This window comes from Balaenoptera physalus (genome assembly GCF_965194825.1).
Source record: "Balaenoptera physalus genome assembly, chromosome: 17".
Taxonomy (NCBI): domain Eukaryota; kingdom Metazoa; phylum Chordata; class Mammalia; order Artiodactyla; family Balaenopteridae; genus Balaenoptera; species Balaenoptera physalus.
Window position 1 is genome coordinate 83,434,836 of NC_138895.1, and position 12,106 is coordinate 83,446,941.

Consider the following 12,106-nt stretch of genomic DNA (forward strand, 5'->3'; position numbering starts at 1 on the left):
GGCAGGCACCCCTGCCGTTCTATGGGCTCTAGTTCAGCAATGCACGGACATTCTGTGTGGCTCAGAGGAAGCCTCTGACCCTCTCTGAGCCTCAGTTTCCTCATCCGTCAAAGGGGGAAGACAACATTTGTCTCGCAGAATCCCTGCAAGGACCACATTTGGGTAAGATGTGGTGTCCCGTGTGGGCACCTGGAGACCCCGTGTGTCAGCTGTCATGGGGTGTCTCTGCAGCCAGGCACCTGCGGTCACAAGGAAGCGTGACGCACGCCCACCCTCCGCGCTGACTGCTGCGCTGGCCACAGCTGGTGTTTGGAATCATGTCTGTTGGGGATTCAACTGTGTCCCCAGAAGCTGTCGAAGTCCTAACCCCGGGTACCGGAGAATGTGACCTCATTTGGAAGTTAGGTCTTTACAGATGGAATCAAGTTAAGACAAGGTCATTAGGGTGGCCCTCATTCATCATGACTGGTGTCCTTATAAGAAGAGGGAAGGACTTCCCCGGTGGTGCAGTGGTTAATAATCCACCTGCCAATGCAGGGGACATGGGTTCGAGCCCTGGTCCAGGAAGATCTCACATGCTGCAGAGCAGCTAAGCCCATGTGCCACAACTACTGAAGCCCGCGCACCTAGAGCCCGTGTTCTGCAACAAGAGAAGCCACCGCAATGAGAAGCCCGCGCACCGCACCGAAGAGTAGCCCCTGCTCGCTGCAACTAGAGAAAGCCCGCATGCAGCAACGAAGACCCAACGCAGCCAAAAAAAAAACAGAGTGCTTGTTGTGTACAACACACTGCTCCCTCTTAAAAAAAAAAAAAAAAAAGAGGGAAATTTAGACACAGAAACACACAGTGAAGACAGAGGCAGAAATGGGAGTGATGCGTCTACAAGCCAAGGAACACCAAGGAGGCGGGAAGGACCCTCCCCCGCAGGTTTCAGAGGAGCACGGCCCTGTCAACCCTGGACTTCAGACCCCCAGGCTCCGGCGCTGCGCGAGAATAAACGCCTGCTGCTCTAAGGTGCCCGGTGTGGAGCTCTGTCACTCAGCCCTGGGAAGCCGGTACACCGTCTCTGCCCAGGGGTCTGGGCCTTACCTCTGGGCGCTGGGCACGGCTGCCTCCTGGGTCTCCTGGCCGGGCTGGGGCTCCTTGGGCAGGTTCAGCTCCAAGATGTAGTGCATCTGGGTGAGGAGGGCCAGGAAGAGCTTGGGGTAGGCCTCCTGCACGGCCTTCTTGAACTCTCAGGCGAACTGCAGCTCATGCAGCATGTTCATGGCCTGTCGGGGCAGCAGGGGACACTCAAGGGGTCTGGGGTCCAGGCCTGTGGATCAACCTTCCGACAAAACCCACGTCCAACCTCGCCTCCCTGTGCCTGCCCACAGCCTCCAGGACCACAGCCAAGTCCTTGCCCGGGATGTCCTTCCCTCAGGGCCCGGCTCTCTCTCTGGACCCTCCATGCCTCCCCTCTCCCGCGGCTCTCCCTGCAGGCCTCGGTCCTCCATCCCACAAGCCCCGTCCACTCTGCCCTCTGCGCTGCCACTGCCTCGTGTCGGGCCCCTCAGCCCCGTGGGCTTTGCTCCTCACAGTATCCCCAGCACAGAGCCTGGCACACAACAGGTACCCATGAGTGAATGTCGAGGGGACACGTGGCCCAGAAGGCAGAGCTACCAGATAGCAGCCCCGGGGTCTCCCGTGCCCAGAGGGGTATTTGGTCCAGAACGTTCTCAGGGTCAGGGGCCAGCACTGCGGAGCAACGACAAGGGGAGGGCAGGGGCTTGGGGCGCGGAGGGACCCAGGGAAGGGGGCCCGGGGACGGGGGGCATCAAGGAGCAGGGCTGACGGACGGCCAGGCCCAGAGACAGGGTGGGGCTTCCTGCCGCCGTGGGTTCAGCTGTCACACCCCTCTGCTGGGGGCGGCCGCTTGTCCAGGGCGCTCTGAGCGGGGAGGGGCGGCTGCATGCTCGGTGCTCGGGGGGCTTTTGGGGTGGAGGTGGGTTCTTAGCCTGGAATAAAACAGGGTTGGGGCACAGCTGCTGCCCCATCAGACTGCAGCCCAGGGGCAGGTGTGGCAAGTTAGCAAGTGATCCCCTGCTCCTGGGGCTGTGCAAGCAGGGCCTGGGCTTGTGCAGAAAGCTGGGGGGTGGGCGGTAGGGGGGGTTCCTATAGGAGGTTGGGAGCTACCAGAGGCAGCCTCTAAGATTCCTCCAGAATGGACAATCTCCAGAACCCAAGTATGGGGGCAGGGGTTCACGAATCCCTCCACGCCCTTCCTCGTGCCTGAACCTGGCTGGCGTGGTCCAGGGCCCTCGACCAGGAAGTGGGGAGCCGGGCCTGGACCCAGGGCCTGTGTGGTCAGTCCCCGGCTGGGCAACCTCGGAGGCCCCCTCTGCCAGGCCAGGCTGGGCAGGGTGGGTTTCTTCTGAAGCCTGGGTATGGGGCTCCCCGTCCCACGGGGCCAGGCACACGGTGGGCGCCCCACACCCATGTCTGGCTGAACGCACACAAGAAGGCAGCTGGGGACAGCGTCTGGCGGTGTTGGCAGAGACTCACGGCCATGGAGCGCAGGTAGGCCTTCTCCGTGGTCCGGGGTCTGCCATCACTGGTCCTGGTGGGTAGGGGTCGCTCCAGCGCCCAGGCCAGCAGCTCGGCCAGCACCAGGCAGCTCACGGCCGCTCGGCCCCCAGGGCCCTCCACAGCCGGAAGGCATGGCTGCGGGCAAAGGGTGGCCGTGAGGGCAGCACTGAAACTCTGGCCTGGCCAGGCTGGGTCCCAGCAGCGGGCCGCTGTGCCCAGGGCCTCAGGGGCCTGGAGTGGGGGCCAGAGGAGGAGGCCAGGCTGGGTCCTGAGCTGAACCCTGGCAGGACAGGTGGGTGAGGGGTGGATAAGAGCATATTGAGGTTGGGGGAGGGGCACGAGGGGCGGGGCCTGGACAGCAGTGTGGCCTGGGGGATGCGGCAGAGGTTGGGCCAGCGGCCCCGGTCCGTGTTTCTGGGTGTCCCCTCTATCAGGCCCCTCTTACCTCAGCTGCAGACTCCGTCTGTCACCCTCCATGGCTCCCAAGTACTGTCAGGACAAGTCCAGCTGGTGCCCAAAGCCATCGCCCTCTGACCCCTGCCCTCTGACCTCCAGTGCCCGCCTGCCTTCCCTCCTCTCCTGCCTCTGGCCTCCTCACCTGGCCTATTCCCGCTCAGCCTTTAGGGCTCGCCCTACAGTCACTTCCTCCTGGAAGCCTGCTGTGGCTGCTTCCTCCTAAGCCTGGGTTTGCTGGGGTCCAGCTCCCCTGGCACCAACCTGGGTCAACTTAGGGGCCATCACTGGCATGTGCAGAGCTTTTCAGTGTCCTTGTGCCCATTTTGCACATGAGGAAACTGAAGACTGGGGACAGGATGTGCTCTGATCAGGGCCCTGCCTCGTAACCGGGAGATGGCGCAGGAGGTCAGGCCTGCCTAGTCCCACGGCCTTACTGCCTGGTGGGGGGGAAGCACGGCCCTGCGAGACCGGGGGAGGCAGGGGGCACCCGGGCTCTCCAGTGTCAGTGGCCATGACGGCCCTCTTGTTTTCTGTGCTAGGTGTCTTTGGGCCTGAGTGCTGGGTGGAAGGGGCTGGAGGGGCAGGAGGGACCCTGGAATGATGGGGTGTGGGCGGGGAGGGCATAGTTGGGGGGTTTGATGAGCTGCAACCCCCAGCTTTCAGAGAGACCCCAGGGGGGCTGCCCTTGAGCGCTGGGGAGGCCACCCCAGTCCCATCTGACCCTAGCTGAGTGGGCTCAGAGGACTCTGGGAGATTCCAGAGTGAGGTCACCACCCACCTAGGAGTGGGGCCTTTGGAGTGAGAAGGGCCTGGATTCAAATCCCTGCTCCGCCCCGTCCTGGCTGGGTGACCTTGGCCAAGTCACTTCACCTCTCGAGGGCAAAGCTGCCTCGAGGAGCTTAGGTGAGATGGCTCCCCAGGAGCGAGGGTGCACAGAGGGCCAAGGCTTCTGTTCTTCTCCCTGTGGGTGTCTATCACTCAGTCGGCACCTCTGTGCTGGGCACTGTCACGGTCAGGCAACGTCCCAGGGTACTGAGCAGAGACAGACCCAGTAAGAATCCTGGGCGTGACCCCCCTAGGGTTTGACTTGGGCAGCAAACAACGGTGCGTCAGACACTACCCCACGTGCGTAAAGCAGGGCGGGAGGGGGCACGGCAGGAGGATGCATCTGGGTGTCCTCGATTGTAAGTAGGGCAGTCGGGAGGCCTCCACTAAGAAGGGCGGTGCCTGCAGAGACCTGAGAGCAACGGGAGAGGCTGCAGCTCTGAGACGGTGGCCTGCGTGGTGTGTTCAGGGCCAGTGCGGGCGGCGTGGCATGAGCAGCGGAGGGCGGGAAGACAGTGAGGTCGTGGGGCAACGTCACGACTTGTTGGGTGCTGTAAAGGTTTTGGCTTTGACTTTGAATGACATGGGGGCCACTGGCATGTCTGGAGTGGAGAAGAGACGTGATCTGACCTAGTTTTAAAGGACCACTCTGGCTGCTGGGACGGAGGGGCTGGAAACGGGCCAGGACGCGCAGTGAGAGCTCGTTATGTCCTAACTAGGGTGGTGGTGTCGGCGGCTGGGGGAGATGGAGGCAGGTGGACTGCAGGGCTTCCCAGAGGATGGGCTGTGGGGTGGAGAAGAGAGTCAAGGCGACACTGAGAGCTTTGGCCTGAAGCTGGAGGGTGAATCGCCACGTCTGACACAGGAGCTGGCAAGACGAACGGGTGCAGGGCAGGGTAAGGGGGTGGTCTGGACGCGGCAAGTGGATGCCCATTAGACATCCCTGTGCATCCGGCCAGGGCGAACATTCGGGAGGCGCCTGGGCTTAGGTGATATTTAAACCAGGGGGATGGAAGTGGCCACCAGGGCAGGGAGTGTAAGTGAAGATGGGGCCTGAGGCTCAGCCCTGTGGCCCCTGCGTTAAGAAGCCAGGGCGACAGGAGGAAGCGGCCAGGAGGCTGAGCTGGAGCGGCTGGGGTTGGGGGGGAGGAGCCAGGCTGGGCTCCAGGAGCCAAGTCAGGAAAGTGTTCCCAGCCCAGAAATAAGCCCACGCAGACGTGGTCAATTAATTTACAACAAAGGAGCCAAGAACATGCAATGGGGAAAGGACAGTCTCTTCAACAAATGGTGCTGGGAAAACTGGGCAGCCACGTATGAAAGAATGCAACTGGACCTCTATCTTACAGCACACACAAAAATTAACTCGAAATGGATTAAAGACTTGAATATAAGACCTGAAACCATAAAACTCCTGGAAGAAAACCTAGGTGGTAAGCTCCTTGACGTCAGTCTTGGCAATCATTTTTTGGATCTGACACCAAAAGCAAAGGCAGCAAAAGCAAAAATCAACAAGCAGGACTACATCAAACTAAAAAGCTTCTGCACAGCAAAGGAAACCATCTACAAAATGAAAAGGCGACCTAGTGAATAGGAGAAAATATTTGCAAATCATATTTATGAAAAGGGGTTAATATTCAAAATACTTGAAACACACACACAACTCAATAGCAAAAACAAACATACAAAAGCTCCCCACACAATCCGATTAAAAAATGGGCAGAGGATCTGAATAGACATTTTTCTAAGGAAGACATACAGATGGCCAACAGGTACGTGAAAAGATGGTCAGCATCACTCAGCATCAGGAAAGTGCAAATCAAAACCACAATGAGGTATCATCTCACTCCTATTATCAAAACGACGAGAAATAACAAGTGTTGAGAAGGATGTGGAGAAAAGGGAACCCTTGCACACTGTTGGCGGGAATGTAAATTGGTGCAGCCATTATGGAAAACAGTATGAAGATTCATCAAAATACTAAAAAGTGAACCACCACGTGATCCAGCAATCCCTCTTCTGGGAATTTATCTGAAAAATACGAAAACACTAACTTGAAAAGATATATGCACCCCCATGTTCATAGCAGCATTATTTACAATTGCCAAGATATGGAAACAACCTAATTGCCCATCAGCAGATGAATGGATAAAGAAGACATAGCATATATATAAATATATATATATATGTATATATATATAAAATGAAATATTATTCAGCCATAAGAAAGAAGGAAATCTTGCCATTTGAGACAACATCGATGGACCCTGAGGGCATTAGGTTTAGTGGAATAGGTCAGACAGAGGAAGAGAAATACCGCATGATCTTGCTTACATGTGGAATCCAAAATGAAAACAAAACCCAAACCTCACAAACAAAAACTCAGTTCATATCTACAGAGAACATGCTGGTGGTTGCTAGAGGTGAGGAGTCAGAGGTAAGCGAAATGGTGAAGAGGGTCAAAAGGTACAGACTTCCAGGTATAAAATAAATAAGTCCCGGGGACGTAATGTACACACGGCGACCATAGCTGTTAACGCTGTATTGTATATTTGCAACTTGCTAAGAGAATAGCTCACCACAAGGACGAAAAATCTGTAACTATGAATGATGATGATTGTTAACTAGACTTACTGCGGGGATCATTTCACCCCACCGCCCCTCCCAAAAAAAAGAAATAAGAAAGAGAAAGAGTTCCTAGGAGTGAGAGTAGTTGCCATGAAGACACAGAGGAACCTGAAAGCATGTCAGAAAGTGACAGAAGCCAACCTGAAAAGGCTACATACGGTATGATTCCAGCTCTGTGACATTCTGGAAAAGGGAAAACCATGGAGACAGTCAAAAGATCAGTGGTTGCCAGGGGTTTAGGGGGAGGGAGGGATGAACAGGCAGAGCACAGGGGGTTTGGGGGCAGTGAAACTATTCTGTATGATGCTAGAATAGTGAATACTTGTCACTCACTGTACATTTGTCCAAATCCATAGAATGTACACCCCCAAGAGTGAACTGCAATGTAAACTATAGACTTTAGTTAATAATAATATATCAGTATTGGCTCATCAATTGTAACAAACATACCACACTAAGGCAAGATGTTACCAAGAAAGGAGCCTGGGAGAGGAGGGAAGTAGATGGAACTTTGCACTTTCTGCTTAACTTTTCTGCAAACCTACAACAGCTCCAAAAAAAGAAACGTCTATTTAAAAAAATGGAAAGAGACATACAATGCAATACTAAAGAAAGGAAAACTGGTGTTACTAGATTTAGATTAGAATAGACAATCAAGATCTAAAAATCTACATTAATATCAGGCCGGTGAAAAAAGGTCTCCAAAGACTACATGTGGCATGATACTGTTTATATAAAGTTATTGAAACTACAAATAAAGTGTTTTTAAGAATATGTTTAGATGCAATCACACTATATAAAAAGACAGCAACAGAAGGAAGACCGTTGTGTGGATGAGCCAGGGGGGTGGCAGCAGTGACGGTGGGCAGCCCCGTCCTTAGGTGTAGTTCATAACTAGGGCCCTGGCTTTGGTACGGGTGACAGCTTCACAAGTGTGCATTCGATTACTGAGAAGAGTCCTTGCTCTAAGTAAAGAACTAAATTAAAGCAGGCCATGCATAGAGCCGTGATGGATGAGTGTGCCAAACCAAGGATTATTCTTAGTCCAGCTTTGAGGGCCAATGCAGTAAAAGCAGTTGCCCAAGGGTGAAAGAGGAAAAAGAGAAGACGAGGAAGCTGGGCAATGATTCTAAAAGTTATGTAGAAATGCAAAGGGCCAAGAATGGCCAAGACAGTCTTGCGGAAGGAGGAGGGGGAGACCTTTCTGGATCAGGGGAGGTGAATTAACATAAAGTTGTAGGAATGAGAACCTTGGGTGTTGGCCTAGGCACAGACAAGCAGAGCAGTGCCGAGCAGGGAGAGCCCAAAGGCAGGTCCCTAGCACACAGCCCTGTTTTTTAAAAAAATTTATTTATTACTTTATATTTATTTTTGCTGCGTTGGGTCTTTGTTGCTGCACGCGGGCTTTCTCTAGTTGCGGCGAGCGGGGGCTACTCCTCGTTGCGGTGCGCGGGCTTCTCATTGCGGTGACTTCTCTTGTTGCGGAGCACGGGCTCTAGGCACGCGGGCTTCAGTAGTTGTGGTGTACAGGCTCAGTAGTTGTGGCTCGCGGGCTCCAGAGCACAGGCTCAGTAGCTGTGGCATGCAGGCTCAGTAGTTGTGGCTCACGGGCTTAGTTGCTCTGTGGCATGTGGGATCTTCCTGGACCAGGGCCCGAACCTGTGTCTCCTGCATCGGCAGGCGGATTCTTAACCACTGCGCCACCAGGGAAGTCCCTCAGCACACAACCCTTGACTGCAGGATGCAAGTACCCAGAGCTGCAGGAACAGGGTGGGGCACTTGATAAAGGATGCTGGACGTTTAGAAGAAACTGGAGCCCGATTCACATCTCCATGATGTGGGTGGTTGGAGGGCTGAATGAGAAAGGCAAACTCTAGGATTTTTATAAGGTAACGTCTGAGAATGAATGATGGAACTTGGAACTCCTTTTCATCAAAGGACCTAGTAAGGGAGCGAAAGGAAAGCTGCAAAGTGGAAGAAGATATTTAACATAAAATCAACTGAGACCTGTATCCAGATTACTGTACATAAAGAATTCCTAGAAATTGATAAGAAAAAGAGGGACAACCCAACAGAAAAATGTGCAGGATACTTGAACAGGCATCACCAAAGATGCCGTTCCAATGGCCAAAAAGGGCATGAAAAGATGTACAACCTCATTATTTAATCAGCAAAGTGAAAATTAACATGGAAATATGATTAATACTACCCACCAGATAGGCTAAAATTTTGATGGTTGACTAGAAAGTTGATGTTAAGTGTTCGTGAAGATGTGCAGCAACAGGAACTCTTAAAAAAATACTGTGGGAATGAGAGGTGGTTTAAGTACTTTGGAAACATTTTGCATCATATGTTAGTGTTGGTGCCACACCTATACTATGGAACTTGAATGCAGATGTGCCTCAGAGCACATGTATGAGCAAATTCACAGCAGTGTTAACCACAGACCTAAACCCAAATGTCCATCCGTAGTAAGAAGGGTAACTGGTGTTCATAGGATGGGATACTACACAGCAACCAAAATGAATGAACTCCAACGATATGTAACATATTGGGAGGAGTCTTAAGCACAAGATGCTGAGGGAAAAAGCCAGGTAACAAAAGAATGCTGGAAGGGCTCATATCACCCAATTCTGTTTATATTTTAGGACACGCCACCATTATTTCATGCACTACTAAGAAAGAAAAGTTATCCAAGATGGGAGTCTAATAGGGGCCCCACCAAAAAGGTTGGACCCCAAGGGCTGTGTGTACAGTGTAAATGTGATAAAGCAAAACAAAAGGAAATAAGACCCCTGCCTTGCAGAAAGAACAGCAAGAAAACCCATGCTCAGTCAGCACACTGTGGGGAAGGAGGATGGTTCTCCTGCAAATCCAAACCACAAAACCTACTTTGGGGTCTGAGTCACACCACCATTGTGCCCCCCACCAAACACCCTCCAGCAGAGACTTTTAAATTTGAAGTGGTCTCAGGCTGAGAGTGCCCCCAGGTGAATGAGAAGCCTACATCAATCCAGGTGTAAGGCACCATCAATGTAAAATGTACTCCTACTTCATAGATGCTGACATGTGAAAAATGTGCTTCTTAGAACTGAAGAAATTAGATATAAATTCCAATACAGATAAAACTGAACTATAGACCTGGGCAGCTGAGGACAACGGTGGCTGCCTGGGTCCCCCCCTCTCCACCTCTCAAAATTTCCTTGAAAAACAACACAGCAAGAAGAGAAAAGTAAAACCACTACAATGTGACCTCAGAGAACACCCAGACTTCAACACAGTATAAGCAGAAGAGAACTATGCCAGCCCCGGCCTGCGGTCTCTCACACTCCCACCCCACCCCTGCTCCACCACGAGACTCTGTGGCAGATAAAAGGAGGATGAGAGAAACTATGGAGAGGAGAGGAGACAGGACCTGGCAACAGGGCTCAAAGTTGTTCTAAATCACCTTCAGGAAGACAAGGTCCATCTTAAGTCTGAAAATATGAAACAGTAAAGAAGAAAGACACCAAGTAAACCAGAGCACTGACCACAGGAAAGGGACTGAAAAGAATGCGCATTTGAAGGGCAGCCTTCAACACACGCAGCCTTCAGCACACCCAGCTTTGGGGAGGAAAAAAAGGGCAAAAAAGAAAGAAGTACCCTTTGAAATTGGTTGGTGAAAGGTAAAGGCACAAAGAGGAAAAATTTAAGGTCCTACAGGAGAAAAAGGACCTCCCAAACTGGAGGATACATAACCCTTTCACCTACCACCAAAACTGAAAATCTGCTAAGTTACCTGGACTTTGCTATACTGACAGAAGAGGGTGCCATTGAACTTGAAATTCTACAAAACACTCTAATAGTGTTGTATATAAACAGGAGAAAAATTAATAGATCCATAGAGTTACTGCAAAAACCCCTGGAAAACAAAAGCACACATCCAATGAGAAAATTCCTCCCCTGAAAAACAACCATGATTCAGATAAAAGTGTACGACAACACCCCACATGCAGGCCAATATACTCAAGCAAGCCTTTAAAGATATGAAAAACCACCTTGAATTATAAATTCAAAAAGGACCAAAAAAAAAAAAAAAAGCCTCTAATAAGAAAGGAAAAGAGAGCTGATTGAATTCAGAAGTGAAAAAAAGAATTCAAGGTGCTCAAGAGAGAGAAGACTCAAATGAAAATTAGAAAGGGGCATTGAGGAAAAGTAGAAAGACCACCAAGAGAATAAAGATGAATTTAAGAGAAGTAAAAAGGGTCACAGAGAAAGTAGGAGAAATGGAAGACAGGCAAGGAAAGACTAGCATTTGAATTACTGGAGTCTCTGAAGAAGAAAAACAACAATGGAACAGAACTAATATTTAAAACTATAACCAAGAGAGAAATAGGTGAGGGAGATTAAGAGGTACAAACGTCAGTTACAAAATAAATAAATCACAGGGATGAAATATACAGTGCTGGGAATATAGTCAATAATAATGTAATATTTTTGTGTGGTGACCTTTGACCTTGATGACTTGGGAGTTGCCGGGCTGGAAGACTCGTTCTTCGAGAGCGCCTTCTCCCAGGGGCTGGTGGGGGCGGCCTTCTGGTCCCTACCGCTCCAGAGTGGGGCTCCATCCGCGCTGGCCTGGGAAAGCTGCTTGGGGGACGGTGCTTGCACCTGCGAGGCTTCCCCTGCTGGCCAGGGGCGGGATTGGGCAGGGTTGAGGGCGGGCAAGGGTGGGCTTGGGGTCTAGGTTGGGACCCGTAGGAGGTAGGGCAGTATCATCTGAAATCAGGGTCATGCCTGTGTCCAAGTTTGGGGTTGGGAGTCAGTGGGTCTGGGGGTCAGGACAAGGCCATTACTGGGCTTATGGCTGAAGTTAGAGGGTGAGTCTGGGGGAGATTTGGGTTGAGTTGAGTTCAGGAGTGCTGGTGTGGGTTCGGCTGAGGCTGTGGTTAGGGGTGGGAGTGGGTCCACTGTGGTGGTCCTCAAAGGCTCACCTCTGTGGCGCATCAGGAGCTTGTAGAGATGGCCCACCCCTTCCAGGCTGGAGCACTGGGTGGCCTTGTCTGGGTCCTGGCACAGAATCCCCAGCATGCCCATCAGCTGCCCAATCCGTTTGAAGTCCTCTTTTGGCTGTGGTGAGAGTGCAGGGGAACCACTGACGCAGATCACCACCCTGCCACGTACTTACTCCAGCACGGCCAGCGTCACAAGGATCCCCTCAAACTGTGTGCCAGGGCTGGGATTCGGGTCTGGGCAAAATGTAAGGGGTGGCCAAAAAGCTCAGAAGTCAAGAGAAATACTGTTTTAATGTAATATTTATAAAAATCAAAATGAATGTAAAAGATCCATCAGGAACAAAGTTGCAAAATTGTAAATAAAGACAGGATCTGAGCCTGCACTTCCATGACCTTGCCTCGCTCACCTCTCTCTAATCCCGGCCCTGGTTCCAATAAAACTTTATTCACAACAACAGGTGGCCAGCACATGGGGCATAGTTTGCTGATTTAATGGTTTAAAACATCCCACTAAAATATTTATCTTGCTTGCAGAGTGTTTTGGCGCCTCCACAAATCTTGTGCCCGAGGCAAGTGCCTGACTTGCCTCTCCCAGACCCGGTCTTGTGTTGCAGAAGCTGATTTTGGGTAAATTGAAG

The 12,106-nt window shown here is 51.7% G+C and overlaps 1 protein-coding gene across 1 annotated transcript in view; it reads right to left on the minus strand.

Annotated features, from left to right (window-relative positions):
* LOC309647003 (maestro heat-like repeat family member 5) overlaps window positions 1–12,106 on the minus strand; it is a 48,063-nt gene that overhangs the window by 13,548 nt on the left and 22,409 nt on the right. Inside the window, 6 exon segments of the mRNA XM_082433886.1 lie at window positions 1,090–1,235; window positions 1,239–1,271; window positions 2,545–2,660; window positions 2,663–2,703; window positions 10,970–11,196; window positions 11,299–11,583. Coding sequence (XP_082290012.1) covers window positions 1,090–1,235; window positions 1,239–1,271; window positions 2,545–2,660; window positions 2,663–2,703; window positions 10,970–11,196; window positions 11,299–11,583 — 848 coding nt within the window.